Source organism: Acomys russatus, chromosome 20, assembly GCF_903995435.1.
Source record: "Acomys russatus chromosome 20, mAcoRus1.1, whole genome shotgun sequence".
Classification (NCBI taxonomy): Eukaryota; Metazoa; Chordata; class Mammalia; order Rodentia; family Muridae; genus Acomys; species Acomys russatus.
Window position 1 is genome coordinate 25,337,443 of NC_067156.1, and position 17,139 is coordinate 25,354,581.

A 17,139-nucleotide genomic window follows, 5' to 3' on the forward strand; every position below is an offset into this window, starting at 1 on the left:
CCAATGACATGAGACCTTTGCAGCGGCTGTAGTGACGCGGAGGAAGCCGGAAGGCTCGGGACGCAAAGTAAGGTGGCAAGTTTTCGTGGTGCACTGTGGGAAGAAGGTTGCCGCCGCTGTTTTCTAGAGGCCGTTTCGCGGTTGCGGGCGTTGAGAGACCGCCGCCAAGATGCCAGAACGAGATAGTAAGGCTCGAGTCAACTACTCTTTCTTGCCCGCGCATTTGGAGACACTAGGCGCGTTTTGCGTTTGTGTTTGTCGAATCGAAGCCAGGTGTTGTGTGATGGTTTGGAGCCTGGAACCATTTGGTCCTCCGGAGAGGCCCAGCCGACCGAGCTGCCCCTAAATTTTGTTTGTTAGTCGAGGATCGGCGTTTAGAATTTTTGAGGCAGCCCTACCTCTCTACTCCGTCCTTAATGAACCGTGGCTTGTGCCTCTCTTTGGGGGACTTGGTTTGTTTATTTGACGCGGGAGGGGAGGGGCTCTCTACGCTCTCAGGCAAACCTCAAAGTCCTGAGTAGTTGGGACTGCCGGATGCTGAGCCGTTTCACGTAGCACTTCAGAAGCGATCTTTAGAAATTTTGTTGTTTCTCTACTTCTTTCAGGAAAACCCGTCTTTATAACCCCCGCCCCCAAGTGAGATGGGATCTCGAACCCAGGCGGGTTTTGAACTCATCTTTCTGTCTCCACTGCTCATAGTCTGGGATGACAGGCTTGTGCCGCCACAAACAGCTCTTTTGCCCGTTTCTTTTTGAGATAGTCTGGATGTGTAGCCCACACTAGCCTGGAACTCTCTCAGCGGTCTTGCAGCCTCAATCTCCCCAGTGCTGGGATTGCAGGTTCGGGGCACCACCCTCAGCTTCTGACAATACAGCTTCGTGTAGTCCTCTTATTTCAGCGCTTATTGCATAATCGCTGCCCCTCTTGGCTACTCGGTTGTTCATTTTTATAATCGCCAGGTTTTGCACGGAAGCTCACACATTACACAAGTGACTAATTTAATGTCGGTTTTTTTTTCCCTCCAAGGTGAGCCCTTCTCTAACCCTTTGGCCCCAGATGGCCACGATGTGGATGATCCTCATTCCTTCCACCAGTGAGTATTTCGTCCTTGGACTTTGGAATGAGTTGAGCAACGAGCAAGGGGGGGTGATAGAGACGGTGAAAGAACCCTGCATATTTTGTTGGTAAGAATGGTCAAAAAGTTCATAGAAGACGGTCTATTGAGAGGAAACCGTTAACCTATGCCAACATGCCGAGCTTATCTTACCAACATAATGTAGCTATGCATAATTTTGTAAGTTATATAAAATGATTACTTTGGAGTCAGTTTTTTTAGTAAAGTTGTAGTTATGGACTAAATAGAGGAAGAAGTTTGGACCATTTAGCCCTTTATATCTGTGAACCTTAAGTGAATCAGAAACTCTACCTACGAGTATGAGAAGTGATGGCAGGAGGAGGCTAGTGTTTTCTATTGCTTTGTTACATGTGTAGGAATTTTTCCTGGTGAAAGTTAAGCATTAGAAATGACAGGAAGAGCCGGGTGTGGTGGTGCAAGCCTTTAATCCCAGCACTCGGGAGGCAGAGGCAGGCGGATCGCTGTGAGTTCCAGGCCAGCCTGGTCTACAAAGTGAGTCCAGGACAGCCAAGGCTACACAGAGAAAACCCTGTCTTGAAAAAAAAAAAAAAAAAAAAAAAAAAAAAAAAAAAAAAAAAAAAAAAAAAAAAAAAAGGAAATGACAGGAAGATAGTCTTTTGTAAAATTTCACAAATTTAATCACTTTGGTTTTTTTGTTTGTTTTTTGTTTTTTTGTTTTTTTTTGAGACAGGGTTTCTCTGTGTAATAGCCCCTGGCTGACCTGGACTCATTTAATAGACCAGGCTGGCCTCGCACTCACAGCGATCTGCCTGCCTCTGCTGACCAAATGCTGGGATTAAAGGTGTGGGCCACCATGCCTGGCTAAATTTAATCACTTTTATATTATTACTTTGTGTGGCTGGGTGCACATATAGAGGTCAGAGGACAACCTTGGGGTCAGGTCTCCATCGTCCACTGTATTTTGAGATAGTTTCTTTTGTTCGCTGCTGGGAGCCGGGTTGGTAGCCTGCAAGCTTCTGGTGTTCCTGTGTTCCTGCCTCCCTCTCCTGATAAGGGTTATGCGGGATTATAGACAGTTATATTGCTGTGTCCAGCCTTCTGTGGACTCCGGAGGCCAGAACTCAGGTGGTTAGGCTTGCACGGCAAGACTTTACCCGCTTAGCTCTCTCCCAGCCTCTCTTCTTTGGAGATAGGGCCAGACTGGCATGGAGTTCGTGGCATTCCTCCTCCTTCAACCCTCCCGAGTGCTGAGATTGCAGGCATGGACTATTGTATCTTACTTCTTTTTACATTTTTAATTTTTCTATTTACTTATTTATTTGAGGCAGGCTTTGCTCTGATCATCCTCCTGTCTCAGCCTCTGGAGTGCTGGGATTATAGGCATCTGTTCCCACATTCTAGCCTAACAACCCCTGCCCCCATATTCTCATGTTACCCCCCCCCCCCCGTAATGCTGAGGATTGAACCTAGGGTCTTACACATGGGTTAGGCTCGTGCCCTTTAAGGGCAAGGCTTGCTTCAAATAGCAATTCTCCTGCCTCAGTGCTTTCAGCTTTTGTCACCATATGTACCGCGATAGCCTTCAAATCCCATTTTTGACCAAGCGTGGTCCTTGGTTGTATTATGCCCAATTTCAGTAAAGAACTAAGTTGGCCTCCTCCACCCAGCATGCCTGCCACTGTATGAGCATATCCACATTCCAAAATTTCACTCATATTTGATTCAATAAAACTTCTAAGCCAGGCATGATGGCACACACTTTAAATTTCAGCACTCAGGAGGCAGAGGCAGGTGGAGCTCTGTGAGTTCAATGCCAGCCTGGTCTACAAAGTGAGTCTGGGAAAGCCAAGGCTACACAGAGAAACCCTGTCTCAACAAAACCAAAAAAAGAAAAAAAATTTAACAAAAACAAAAACAAACGTCTGAGCCAGGTGGTGGTAGCACACGCCTTTAATCCCAGCACCTATGAGGCAGAGGCAGGCAGATCTCTTGAGTTGGAGACCAGCCTGGTCTACAGAGTGAGTTCCAGGATGGCCAGGGCTACATAGAGAAACCCTGTCTTTACAAAAAAACAAAAAACAAAACCCAAAAGAACGCCACCCCCCCCAAACATTGTAGTAGTTAACACTAATGTGTTGAAAGTGGCATGTCTGCTTTCATTTACATTTCTCTTGTTTTAGTAAAATTACTTATTTTACAGGCTTCTGTTTCCTATTGGCTACTAATATTAACTGGGTTTTTTTTTTTTTTTTTTTTGCAATTTCTTATAGATCAAAACTTACTAATGAAGACTTCAGGAAACTTCTTATGACCCCAAGAGCTGCGCCTACTTCTGCACCACCTTCGAAGTCACGTCACCATGAGTAAGTCCTTTTCATTCCTCTGTGCCCATTCCTGTGTGACCTTCTCGAAGCCCAGACTTTGTTTAAAGCCTCTGCTTCTGATTATTTTTCTCTATAAAGTTATGACTGGGATGCTCTGGGTTCTTATTGTTCCTTCGTGAGTCATTGCTGGTTCAGATGGACAGATTTCCGGGCCTGTCATTCCTGTAGACTCATACTCTACAACAGGTTTTTTGTTTGTTCGGTTGGTTGGTTTTGGTTTTTCAAGACAGAATTTCTCTGTGTAGCCCTGTCTGTCCTGGACTCGCTTTGTAGACTAGGCTGGCCTCAAACTCAGAGCGATCCGCCTGCTTCTGTCTCCAGAGTGCTGGGATTGAAGGCGTGCGCCACCACTGCCTTTTTTTTTTTTTTTTTTTTTTTTTTTTTGGTGATGTCTAATATTAATGTCATTAGATATTTATGATGCTTTTCAAAACTTGAGAGATACAGATACTGATAACATTATGACTGCCTGATTAACACTGTTTTTTGTGTTGTTTTTCCTTTTTTTTCCCCCCTCTCTTCACTTTTATTTAAGAAAGATCTGATTATGTAATCATGGCTAGCCTGGCGCTCACTATAGAGACAAGGTTAGCTTTACAGAGGTTATCTGAGTGCTGAGCTCAAAGCTGTGTGTCATAACTGGCTGCTTTTCTTTTTTTTTTTTTTTTTTAAGACATTGTCTAGACTTGACTGAAATTTACCATGTGGTCCAGGCTGGCCTTGAACTTAATGATCCTATTATCTCAGCCTCTGATTGTCCTCAGTGCCTTGTGGGTTTTAAGGGCTGAGGCATTGTTTTACTACCACTGCGTTTCTCGTGTCTTGTAGGATGCCAAGAGAATACAACGAGGATGAAGATCCAGCCGCACGGAGGAGGAAAAAGAAAAGGTGAAGGCATGGGGGTAGTGATTGCTCTGGAAGGGGAATTCCGCTGTGGGCAGTGGACTGGGGGAGCTCTGTAGTAACAGATGGGGTTTCCCTACTGTGAACATACATTTATGAAGGGGCAGGTGGTAGTAGTTAAAAAAAAAAAACTGAGTTAGAAGGAACTGAATTTCTGATGTTGATGATGACAATCAAGGGTTCACTGGTGCTGGCCGTGGTGTTGAAGGCCTTTGATCCCAGCACTTGTGGGGCAGAGACAAGCTGATCTCTATGAGTTCGAGGACAGCCTGGTCTAAAAAATGAGTTTCAGGCCAGCTAGGACTATTACACAGAGAAAACCCTATCTTGACTGTCAGTTCTATCAAACCTACATTGTTTTCACCATAGAGAGCGACGTGAAGATATGGGGAAATAGGAACTCTTGTGTTGACCTTGAGATTGGAGCTACTAGGCCTTACATCCTCCTTTTCTTTGGACACAGTTACTATGCCAAGCTTCGCCAACAAGAAATTGAGAGAGAGCGAGAACTTGCGGAGAAATACCGGGACCGTGCCAAGGAACGGAGAGATGGCGTGAACAAAGATTATGAAGAAACTGAACTGATTAGTACCACAGCCAACTATAGGGCTGTGGGCCCCACAGCTGAGGCGTGAGTACTGGGGGATCCTAAGGCCTGTTGTCATCCTGTCAGAGACATATTCACACTACAGATGTCTCTTACAGTTTAACCTACTCTGGAGCGTACCCTTAATACATTTCGGAAGGAATTTGTTGTTCATAAGGAACGTTTCGTTATGGCTTTTTCATTACTCAGGGACAAGTCAGCTGCAGAGAAGAGACGACAGCTGATTCAGGAGTCCAAGTTCTTGGGTGGTGATATGGAACACACCCATTTGGTGAAAGGGTTGGATTTCGCTCTGCTTCAAAAGGTGAGTTCTGTTTAAAGAGGTGGAGAGGGGTGCTAGTGTTGCGTGCTCATGTTTGGGCCTTTGTGAGGTGAAAGGCGCATGATCGTCCAGACCATTAGCTTGGCAGAAGAGCTATAGGTGGCCTGCCTCTAGACGTTAGGCTACTCTTTTCTGTTAGTCTGAATTCCTCGGGGGGGGGGGGGGGTGTCTTCCTGTGTCACCCTGGTGTGGCTAAGGGCCCAGATCCCTCAGTTCCCTCTTTGTACACTCCTGTATTTATTAGGTACGTGCTGAGATTGCCAGCAAAGAGAAAGAGGAAGAGGAACTCATGGAAAAGCCCCAAAAGGAAACCAAGTGAGTGAACAGCAGGGAGGGCGTGGCAGTCAGGACGACGACACCTAAGGTGGAACACATTTTAGTGTCCCCTCCCCAACCTTTTTTTTTCTATTTCTATTTTCAGGAAAGATGAGGATCCTGAAAACAAAATTGAATTTAAAACACGTCTTGGTGAGTAGTTTCTGTAGTAGTGATTGCATTTTAGGTGGATTATAAGGAATTGTTTTGTTTTTTCCAGACAGGGTTTCTCTTTGTAGCCCTGGCTGTCCTGGAACTCTTTTGTAGATAGACCAAGCTTGTCTCAAACTCACAGAGATCTGTCTGTCTCTGCCTCCCAAGTGCTGGGCTTAAATATGCACCACCACCACCATGTGGCATAAATATATTTAAACATTTTTTTATTTTGATTTTATTAATTTATTCAGATTACAACTCAATTGTTATCCCATCACTTGAATCCTCCCATTCCTCCCTCCCTCCCGCTTTCACCCTATTCCCCTCCCCTAGGTCTATGACTGAGGGGGACCTCCTCCCCTACTATATGGTCATAGGCTATCAAGTCTCATCTTGGTAGCCTGCTTAGTCTTTCTTTGAGTGCCATCAGGCCTCCCCACCAAGGGGAGGTGATCAAATATGGGGCACCAGAGTTCATGTCAGAGTCAGTCCCCGCTCTCCACATAGGCATAAATATTTTTATAGGATTCAGAATGGATGGACTTATTTAGTTATTTTCCATGTCATTTATGTCTCCTCAGTTAGACCAGAAGCCTTTTCAGGCCTTTAATATGTATGCATCAAAGAAGGTAGCATGGCTTGGAAGTGATGGGGCATCCTTGTAGTCCTAGAATTCACATGGCTGAGGCGGGAAGACTGCTAGTTAAAAGGCATTGGGTACATAGCAACAAGTCCTGCTTCAAAAAGCTCAAAATAACTGGTAGTTTGGTGGTGCATACTGATAAATCCCAGAATTTGGCAGAATAAGGAAGAGTTGGGCCAGCCTGGATGGCACAGTGATTCTCCCATCTCAAGTAAATAGTGAGTGGATGATAGTAACTAAATAAAACCAGGTAATTTTTAAAAAGGTGAACATAAAATAACAAAAATGTAAAGGTCAGTAGCAGCTGGGTGTGTTGGTGCACGCCTTTAATCCCAGCACTCGAGGGACAGAGGCAGGTGGATCTCTGTGAGGCCAGCCTGGTCTACAGAGAGAGTCCAGCACAGCCAGGGCTCTGTGTAACAGAGAAACCCTGTCTCGAAAAACCAAAAGAGAAAAAGAAAAAGAAAAAAGAAGGCTGGTAGCATGGAGGACTAGAGAGATAATTCAGTTGGTAAAGTGGTTTTTGTTTTTTGTTTTTGTTTTTTTTTTTTTTTCAAGCAAAGGCAGGAGGACCTGAATTGATTCCAGAACCCGTGTATAAAAGCTGGGTATGGAGCCACTCTTGTAATTTCAGTGCTGGCGGTCTGGGGACAAGTGGGTTCCTAGGTCTTGCTTGCTAGCTTGCTTAGCCATCTTTTGAGCCAATAAGATAACTTGTTGGCTTCTACGTTTACACATGTACACGCCAGCCTGGTCTCCAAAATGAGTCCTCTGCCTCTGGAATGCTGAGATTAAAGGCAGGCGCCACTATCACCCTCCCCTCCCTTTTTTTTGAGACATGGTTGCACTATGTAGCTCTGGCTCTTACTCACTATGTAGACAAGGCTGGTCTCGAACTCTGCCTCCTGAATGCTGGGATTAAAGGCTTGTGCTACTATTTCTGGCTTAGCTTTGTATTCCTTTTTGCTCATTGATTTTGTGTGTGTGTGTGTGTGTGTGTGTGTGTGTTTTGAGATGGGACTTGCTCTGTAGACCAGGCTGTTCTGAAACTCACAGGGATCCACCTGCCTCTGCCTCCTGAGTACTGGAATTAAAGCTGTGTCCAGCAGTTTTAGTATTCTTACTCAATAAAAGTGATAATGCTCATCTCACAGGGCAGGGTTGTTTTGAAGATGTGATGTTGCAGAGCACAAATAGCACCTGGCCTGCTGCCCAGCCCAGAGCAGGTGAATAATAAATAACTTCTTACACTGACTGTTTGCTAATCTTTCCCTTTGTGTAGGCCGAAATGTGTACCGCATGCTTTTCAAGAGTAAATCATATGAGCGAAATGAGCTGTTCTTGCCAGGACGGATGGCCTATGTGGTAGACCTGGATGACGAGTATGCAGACACGGACATCCCCACCACTCTTATCCGCAGCAAGGCTGACTGCCCCACCATGGAGGTCAGTGACCAAGTTCTAAGAGCCTGCCATATAAACTTCAAATCTGCCTCCTTGTCCTGCTCCTCATGTACCATTTCCTTATGTTTTGTTTTTTTAAATCTCCTCAGTCTCTGTTGAATACATTCATCTGCACCAGCCATCATCTTGTCTAAACCACGATTTCTTACTGGAGCTATTAAGAGACTTATTATTTTTTCCATTCAAAGTCCAGTGTGTTTTGTTTGGAGACTAGGTTTCTCTGTGTAGCCCTGGCTATCCTGGAACTTGCTCTGTAGACAACACTGGCCTCCAACTCACAGATCCGTCTGCCTCTGCCTCTTGAGTGCTGGGATTAAAGGTGTGTGCCACCACTGCCAGGCATTAATGCAAATTTTTGTTTTACTACCCTGTAAAAGTTTTCTGTGGTTTCTTCTTAGGGTTCAGAGTATAAAGTGTGTGAGCCCCTGCAACATTTGGACTTTGTAGCCTTTTTTCAGCATGTCTCCCTATTTATTCTCTAGCTTTCCTGGCTTTCTTCAATGTTTTGTTTTGTCTCATATTTGTGTATATAAGCACTCTGTTTGCATGTATGACCTCATGACAGAAGAGAGCATCAGATTTCATTCCTGGTGTTTGTGAGCCACCATGTGGTTGCTGGGAATTGAACTCAGGACCTCTGGATGAGCAGCCATGCTCTTAACCACTTGATTATGAGTCATCTACCTAGCTAACAACTGTATATAACTTGTCCTTGAAATTAAGTGAATGGATAATAGATGGTGAGATTTGTGCTAAGAGAGATATTATTCTTGCTTCTTGGGTTTCCAGGCCCAGACGACACTGACTACAAATGACATTGTTATCAGCAAGCTCACCCAGATTTTGTCATACCTGAGGCAGGGTACCCGGAACAAGAAGCTCAAGAAGAAGGATAAAGGTACCTGATGGGAAGGGAAGGGCACCTTACTCTGGCCGGGGCATTTGGTGGTGAAATAAGGTTCTTGAAGCCTCTGTCTTGTAGATGTGGGATGGCTTTTAGATAGCAGAGGAAAATGATGAAGTGGACACTGGGGCAAAACAGCATGTCCAAATTCTGCTTGACCCACTCACTTGGGTTGAAGTATCAAGGAGAGTGGGAAGTTTTTATTCGGTCTAAACAGTAGATGGTTAAAAAGGCACTGAGGCACCTGAAGAGGCTCAGCAGTAAAGAGCATGCAGCCTTGATTCCCAATACTCAGTGTGCTCACAACCATCTGTAAGTCCAGTTCCAGGGCACCCAGCACCATCTTCTTGCCTTCGGCTATACTAGGCACATTTGTGATGCACGGACATACATAAAGGCAAAACACCCATATCCCTACAATTTGTTATTTTGGTTTTTTTGTTTGTTTGTTTGTTTGTTTAGACAGGGTCTTTCTATGAAGCCTTGACTGCCCTGAAATTTGGTATTTTTACCAGGCTGGCCCTGAACCCATAGAGATCTGTCTGCCTCTGTGTCTCAAGTGCTGGGACTAAAGGCATGCACCAACCATGCTTCACTGTTTGTTGTTTTTGTTTGTTTGTTTTTGGTTTTTCTAGACAGTGTCTCTCTGTGTAGCCTTGGCTGTCCTGGATTCGCTTTGTAGACCAGGCTGGCCTGGAACTTACAGCGAGCCACCTGCCTCTGCCTCTCGAGTGCTGTGTTTGCTTTTTAATATATAAAATTTTTAAAAAAATATAAAATGTAGCTGGGCATGGTGGCATATGCCACCCAGCACTCAGAGGCAGAGGCAGGCAGATCCCTGTGAGTTTGAGACCAACCTGGTCTACAAATCCAGTCTAGGACAGCCAAGGCTACATAGAGAAACCCTGTCTCGAAAAACAAAAAACAAAACAAAACAAAACAACCCAAAAAAACCCCAAACAACTTAAAATGTGCTGAGAGTTGCTCTTTACAAACAGGAAAACTGGAAGAAAAGAAACCTCCTGAGGCTGACATGAAGTATGTATTCCAGCCCCATGTATCTGTGAGCAAGATATTTCTGTTTCTTGTCTTTGGCCTTTTTGGAAAATTGGCCAGCATGGGCATGTATGAGTTTAGCAACTAGTGATACCTGTTTTTCTCAGCATTTTTGAAGACATTGGGGATTATGTTCCCTCCACAACCAAGACACCTCGGGACAAAGAACGGGAGAGATACCGGGAGCGGGAACGTGACCGAGAACGGGACAGAGACAGGGAGCGAGACCGGGAGCGAGACCGGGAAAGGGAGAGAGAGCGAGACCGGGAGCGGGAACGAGAAGAGGAAAAGAAAAGGCACAGCTACTTTGAGAAGCCAAAAGTGGATGATGAGGTGAGCTGTGTGCCCTTTATAGCAGGCTGTGAAGACTGTCCCTAGAAATGCCCTTCTAGGCAGGTACAGGACCCTCTCCTCAGTAGCCTTGTGGTCTCATAGTAATAACTGGCCAGCTAACCTATGGTGGGAGCCATCTTGGAAATGGGGAGAAATGGGTTAGGGAATCAATTCAGGCTTGAGGGGAGAGAGTGGAGATTCCTCTTAGTGGTCCTCACTTCAGTTTTTGTTTCCTTTTCAGCCCATGGATGTTGACAAAGGTGGGTTGTATCTACAGCTTCTTGCATTGCTCTCACAGTCCTGCTCTCCTTGCAGAACCCCACTTCTCTAAGCTGATGAAGGTGGCATTTAGGGGACTGCCTGGTTTTGGACCCTCAAGAACCATGTCTTAATTTATGGACTAGGTGGACACATTTGCTCATGTAATTCCTTCAGTTCTGGGGGTTTGAGGTGAGGCTGAGGTTGAGCATACAGTGTTCTAGATATCCTGTTAACCAGAGAAGCTCATTAGTTGGAGTTTGGTTAAAATCTATAGAGAAAAGGAGTCCTTTACCTTAAAAATATGTATTAAGGACTGGAGAGACGGCTCAGAGGTTAAGGGCACTGACTACTCCAGAGGTCCTGAGTTCAATTCCCAGCAACTACATGGTGGCTCACAACCAGCTATAATGTTATCTGATGCCCTCTTCTGGCCTGTAGGTGTACATGGAGGCAAAGCACTGAATACGAGATAATAAATAAATAAATAAATAAATATTTTTAAAAAATGTTTTAATTAGCAAGATGTTGTATTCACCTGTAATCTCAGCATTCTGGAGCTGAGGCAAGATCAGAAGTTCAAGGCCAACCTAAACTCCATAGTTATAGGTCAGCCTGCCTCAAATGCAAACAACAACAAAACCCCAGAACTACCACATTTATTTATTTGAGGTGTGTGTGTTAGGACATACCCATGGAAGTTTAAAATTAACCTTCAGGAGTTGGTCTCTCCTTCCACTATCATGATTCTGGAATTAAACTGAAGTTGTTGGGCTTGGTAGCAAGGGATCTCAGCTGCTAGCTATCTTGTGAATTCCATAAAAACATCTTTAAAGCTGGAATGAGGTTAGTGGGAGGAGTCAATATCATTTAAGGAGAGTTGTCTTTTCTTCCAGGACCTGGATCTGCCAAAGAGTTGATCAAATCCATCAATGAAAAATTTGCTGGGTCTGCTGGTTGGGAAGGCACTGAATCATATCCTTTATTTACGTTTTTGGGGGATTTTAATTATCTTTCCTTATTTATATTGAGACAACATCTCTCTGGATAGCTTAGGCTGGCCTATAACTTGAGATTCTCCTGCCTCTGTCTTTTGAGATTATGACATGCACTCCTGTGCCTGGCTGCTCCTGGGTTATAGAGCCATTTTCTTTTTATCCAATTCCAGTTGTTTTTCAGTTTCCTTTTACTTGTCTTTGCTCTCTTTCTTTTATGCTGTGTTTTAGCTAGGATGGAATCAGGCTTTGTGGGGCTGAAGAGATAGCTCAGTGGTTAAAAACATTGGCTGCCAAGCTGGATGTGGTGGCGCATGCCTTTAATCCCAGCACTTGGCAGGCAGAGGCAGGTGGATCACTGAGAGTTCGAAGCCAGCCTGGTCTACAGAGCTACTCCATGACAGCCAAGGCTAACACAGAGAGACCCTGTCTCGAAAAACCAAACCAACCACCAACCAACCAAACAAACAAAACACTGGCTGTGGGGTTGGAGAGATGGCTCAGTGGTTAAGAGCAATGCCTGCTCTTCCAAAGCAGTCGGCTTCAATTCCCAACACCCACATGGCAGCTCATAACTGTCTGTAATTCTAAGATCTGACACCCTCACACCAATGCACATAAATTAAAAATTAAATACAATATTTAAAACAAAAAACAAAAAACACTGTCTGCTGTTCCAGAGGTCCTGAGCTCAATTCCCAGCAACCACATGGTGGATTACAACCATCTATAATGAGGCCTGATTCCCTCTTCTGGTGTGCATGAAAGCAGAGCACTCATATACATAAATAAATAAATCTTTTTAAAAAGTTAAAAAAAAAAAATCAGACTTTGTATCAACCAAAGAACCAGTTCAGATGTTCAGCTGGCTTCTGAAATGTTCATGTTGAAGCCTCTGGTCCCTCTTGGCTGAATCTTTTCTGTAAGTGATGGATCGCCCACCCTCACCACCCCCAGACAGGGTTTCTCTATGTAGCTGTCCTGGCCTCACTCTGTAGACCAGGCTGGCCTCAAACTCACAGAGATCCACCTTCCCCTGCCTCCTGAGTGCTGGGATTTAAGGCGTGCGCCACCACGACTGGCTCTGGAGACTTTTCTTTAACATAGCATATGTTGAAGAAGCCAGAAGACAAGAAGCAGCTGGGTGATTTCTTTGGCATGTCCAACAGTTATGCAGAATGCTATCCAGCCACGTAAGTGAGATCCTAGTTAAGGGAGATTGGGATGATGGGTGATGAGGTGTAAATTTGACCTGTTGGGGGCGCCCTTTCTACTTGGGTAACTTCTGTTTAGTTCTGAGATGTTTATCAGGTGGGTTTCTAAATAAAATATAGTAATATTGATCTAATGCATCTATTCAACTGCTGTTTCTCTTTAGGATGGATGACATGGCTGTAGATAGTGATGAAGAGGTAGATTATAGCAAAATGGACCAGGTATGAAGTTAAAAGGGTGTTTAAGGATGTCGGGGACCTTTGATCAGTAATTTTTAAATTTTTGTTTAATATTTATTTAGTGTGTGTCATAGCATGAGTGTGGAGGTCAGGGGACATTGCAGGAATCAGTTCTGTCCCGTAGTGATTGGTTTAAAACATGGGTTTTTTGTTGTTGTTTTGTTTTGCTTTTGAAACGGTATCTTGTAGCCAGGTTGGACATGTAGCTGAGGATGACTTTGCCTGATCCTCTTGCCTCCACTCTCTGGTCCTGAGATTATAGGTGACAGGTGTACACTACTATGCCCAAATAAAAGAAATTTTATTTTTCACTGCTAGCAATTGAACCACAGAACCTTTGCATGCTAGGCAAGTGATGTACCACTGAGTGCATCTCAGGCTCAGAGAAACTTGTTTTCTGCTGTCTTAGGGATCAAACTGGGGCCTTCATACATTGCTCTCCTGCTGAGCCACATACCCAAGAACATGGTTTAATCTCGGAGCTTTGTTTAATTTTACCTCTGCCATTTGCTAGTTTGTGACCTTGTCTTGTTCTTTACTTGTTTACAACTGCCTTTGCTTCTACACCAGGAAAATAGAAATCTACTTCTCACTTTAGAATTTTTGTTAGATGAGGGTATATGTTTAGTATTCAGAGTAATGTGTACACAGTATGTACATAGGAAACATTATTAGAGTGAGATTTATTACTGGTGGATTATTATTATCTGGAATTGTGGGTGTATGGTATTTAGAGAAAATTTCCTTTCCACTGATAGCCCTGCCCTGTTGCTCTATTGCAGGGTAACAAGAAGGGCCCCTTAGGCCGCTGGGACTTTGATACTCAGGAGGAATACAGCGAGTATATGAACAACAAGGAGGCTTTGCCCAAGTGAGTAAATACGAGCAGAGAATAAGGATGTGGCATTTGGTGAACTAGGCAAAATGAGCCAGGGCTGGGTTAGAGGTACACTGTAGTCTAGCTGTGATGTTTCCAGGTAGGTACTTTGCCCACAGATCCCTTTAAGAAAACCTTCCTACTGCTATGAAACCTCTAATGCATTTTTACCCACAATGGCCCTTTTCAGGGCTGCATTCCAGTATGGTATCAAGATGTCTGAAGGACGGAAAACCAGACGCTTCAAAGAAACCAATGATAAGGCAGAGCTTGATCGCCAGTGGAAGAAAATAAGTGCGGTTAGTGTGCTCCTTCCTTCCTTTCTCTCTCTCTCCTTTTTTTTAGATGGTTTTGCTGTGTAGCCTTGGCTGTCCTGAACTCTGTAGACCAGGCTAGCTAGCCTCGACTCAGAGGTCCGCCTGCCTCTACCTCCCCAGTGCTGGGATTAAAACAGTACATCACCACTCAGCATAGTGGGCTCTTTCTTAGGTGGGAGGGTTGCAGTTGAGAAGAGAAATTTATTGACAGATCTAGGATGAGGCAGGCGGGCAGCCATGGAAATTGAGAGAGGTCACCTTTGAGCTTTAGGTGGACTTAGATAGCCAGCGGCATGCTTATGAACTACTGCTGTTCTTTCACAGATCATCGAGAAGAGGAAGAAGATGGAAGCTGATGGGTGAGCAGCATTGCTTTTTCTCCTTGGGGCTGGTGAACATTGTTCAGTGTACTGATCTTATGCTGATCTGTTTCTCTTTTGATTTCAGGGTTGAAGTGAAAAGACCAAAGTACTGATCTCTAGTTCCAACCATCATCACATTGGCTGTTCTTAGTTGGTTGGTTGTACAATTCCTTGAAAAGTTGCAAACTGTTTTTGTTTGTGAATGTTTATAAATGTTTATTGTGTAACTCTTTATAGATCTGCCTCCCAAGTGCTAAGATCAATGGCAGTGCAGTGACATTTCCAGCATGTTCCATTAAAATTAGTTAAGCCTCCTGTCTTCTTTTCTGTGTTGGACATTCCTTCTTGAGGGTCCCAGGAGGAAGAAGGCTAGTAGTTCCTGAGGTGTCTGCATGTTAGGTCTCAGCCTGTTAACATATCAAAGCTGACACTGGCCTCCAGGTTCTCCCAGCATACCTCAGGCCCTACCTGTTATAAGGTCCTCCCAGCTGGCATACTCCACCCCTACCCCAGACTTCTTCAGACAATTCTCTGGGGTGGGCTTTCCCGTCCCTCAGTTTCTCTATGTCTGTATAATCTTCCATTTTGGTTGCACACCTGTTTTGGCCTCTTGGTTACTGCTCCAGGTTGCCTTCAGTCCCTCTTCTTCCCTCACATTCCCCCTCCTCACATGGCTCAATTTAGTGTCCCGTTCAGTCTGGATCCTTCCAGATGCCTCTGATGATGCTCTCCCTCATATCTACATTAAGCCACCACAGAATCTAGGAGTAGTCATGTCCTTGACTTCTTTCTTTTTTTTTTTTTTCTTCATTCAATGAAATAGTCTGTTTTTCCTGCACAAATTCTAGGTTTCTAGACAGTCTTTACTAGGCCAGCTTCAAGGGGAGAAGGGAAGAAAGTCACTGATGGGCAAGAGAGGTGTCAAGTTGAATGGTCAAACTTACTGGTCCTGTCTGGCAGGATTCTAGTCCAGAGTAGAGATTCTCTAGGGACTAAAATCCTCCTGATGGCTTGTCAAGGCTGCATAGGACTGAGCTCTTCGTGAAGTTGTATTAATAAACATCATTTGTGGAAACAAAAGCCTTTCATGAATTTAAGCCTTTAGGGGAACATTTGTAGTGTTACATTCAACCCAAGACCCTGGCTAAAGAACTAAAGGGTGTGCTGAGGCAAAAACTGGTATATCTTGTGGCACACACCTTTAATCCCAGCACTGAGGAGGCAGAGCAGGCGGATCTCTGAGTTCAAGGCCAGCCTGGTCTACAAAGTGAGGCCAGGACAGCCAGGACTGTTACACAGAGACCCTGTCTCGAAAAACCAAAATGAATAAATAAATAAAAATAAAGGTTTTGGTGTCCTTCACTCTGAGAAGCTTGTCGAGGCCCCGGGTGGGCCTGCCACAGCACCTTTTTGCCCTTTGCCAGCACTTTGGCTTGATGTACATTAGATATTTATTAGGGTCTCTACTTTCTCTGGCTGAACATTGAGCCTAAGATCTGTGGTCTCACTAGGTCCAAGAGAAGCTAGAATGTCGCTAAGCTTAACTATTGACTTTGATCATTTCCATCTTGATAGGAAAAGGCATTTTTGTTTTGGTGGCATGGCACATTAAACTCAGCTCTGCATACTAGACAAGCACTCTACCACTAAGCTAAAGCCCCAGCTGTGGGCAAGGGCTTTTTGAGTGTTTCCCAAAGTGCTTACGAGGTAAAATATGGGCTGTCTTTGACAGTACCTAGGACAGCTTTAAAAAAAAATGATGCCTTGGTCTTATGGCTGTAGGCCACAGTTCTAATTAGGAAAAAGATCACAGAGACATTCATATGGATACTTAGAGTCAACAAAAGCAAGATCTGAGGGTTGACTGCAAAATTAATATTTCTACAAGTACTCTAACCCTTTAATCCCTCTACAGATAGATTATTTATGCTCTTCGAAACCCTTACCCTCACCTCATACTCACTTTTTATTTTCCTTTTTAGGCAGGTTCTAACTATATTAGGCTGGCCTGCAATTCTCAAAAGAGCCACCTACCCTCCCTTCCCCTCCAAATAAAGGGGTGTGCCACCATGCCCGACTCACTTCACTTTTTAAGTTTTAGGTTTCAGCACATGCCTTAGAAGGCCTAGTTGCACAGGTCCTTTTCAGCCAGCCACAGGGACTGTCCCACCATGCAAAACACTCTGGTTATTGGAACCTCTGATAACAAGAATGCTCAGAACATCAACTGTCATGCTTGTTTTCCTGGTGGCCTAAGGACATGCCCACCACAGGTCAGGGGTTAAACTGTACAGATGTTCACTGTCTCTCTGGAGGCCAAGAAGATGTTGGCGTGGGCAGCAGTTTGGACATGTGTGCAGGCTGCCTCCTTTTACTGACCCCTGTGTTAACTTAGGCATGTGTGGGCTCTTGCCCCTTTTTGTGCAGCATGCCTGCTGCTAGCCTCGGTCTTAGGGTTCACCAAGTCACGAATAACTGGGATCCCTCTATCCTGTCTGTTAGGATAGGACTGAGTGGAGAGAAGAATTTAGGGTGTCCCTAAATACGTGAAGTGGCTTAAGAGGGAGGGCAGACCTTGAAGGCCACACAGTCCAGCTACCCCTAGCACAGGTCACAGTGGGCCAGGTAACATGGGTCTGGGGTTGGGGGAGAAGGGACATGGCGGAGCTGCTAAGGCGGCAGTAGAGCAAACT

General features: G+C 44.6%; 1 protein-coding gene across 1 annotated transcript; it reads left to right on the forward strand.

Annotated features, from left to right (window-relative positions):
• The first annotated feature begins 33 nt into the window (after nt 1–33).
• Nucleotides 34–14,763, forward strand: Ik (IK cytokine). Its single transcript, XM_051163071.1, has 20 exons — nt 34–185; nt 1,027–1,093; nt 3,367–3,459; nt 4,309–4,368; nt 4,847–5,014; nt 5,180–5,294; nt 5,557–5,627; nt 5,734–5,780; nt 7,709–7,872; nt 8,680–8,788; nt 9,793–9,832; nt 9,958–10,183; nt 10,425–10,443; nt 11,338–11,416; nt 12,549–12,629; nt 12,815–12,872; nt 13,673–13,761; nt 13,958–14,066; nt 14,409–14,443; nt 14,532–14,763. Exons 1-20 carry the CDS (start codon nt 170–172, stop codon nt 14,557–14,559), a joined length of 1,674 nt encoding a protein of 557 aa, XP_051019028.1. The 5' UTR covers nt 34–169; the 3' UTR covers nt 14,560–14,763.
• Nucleotides 14,764–17,139: the final 2,376 nt, after the last annotated feature.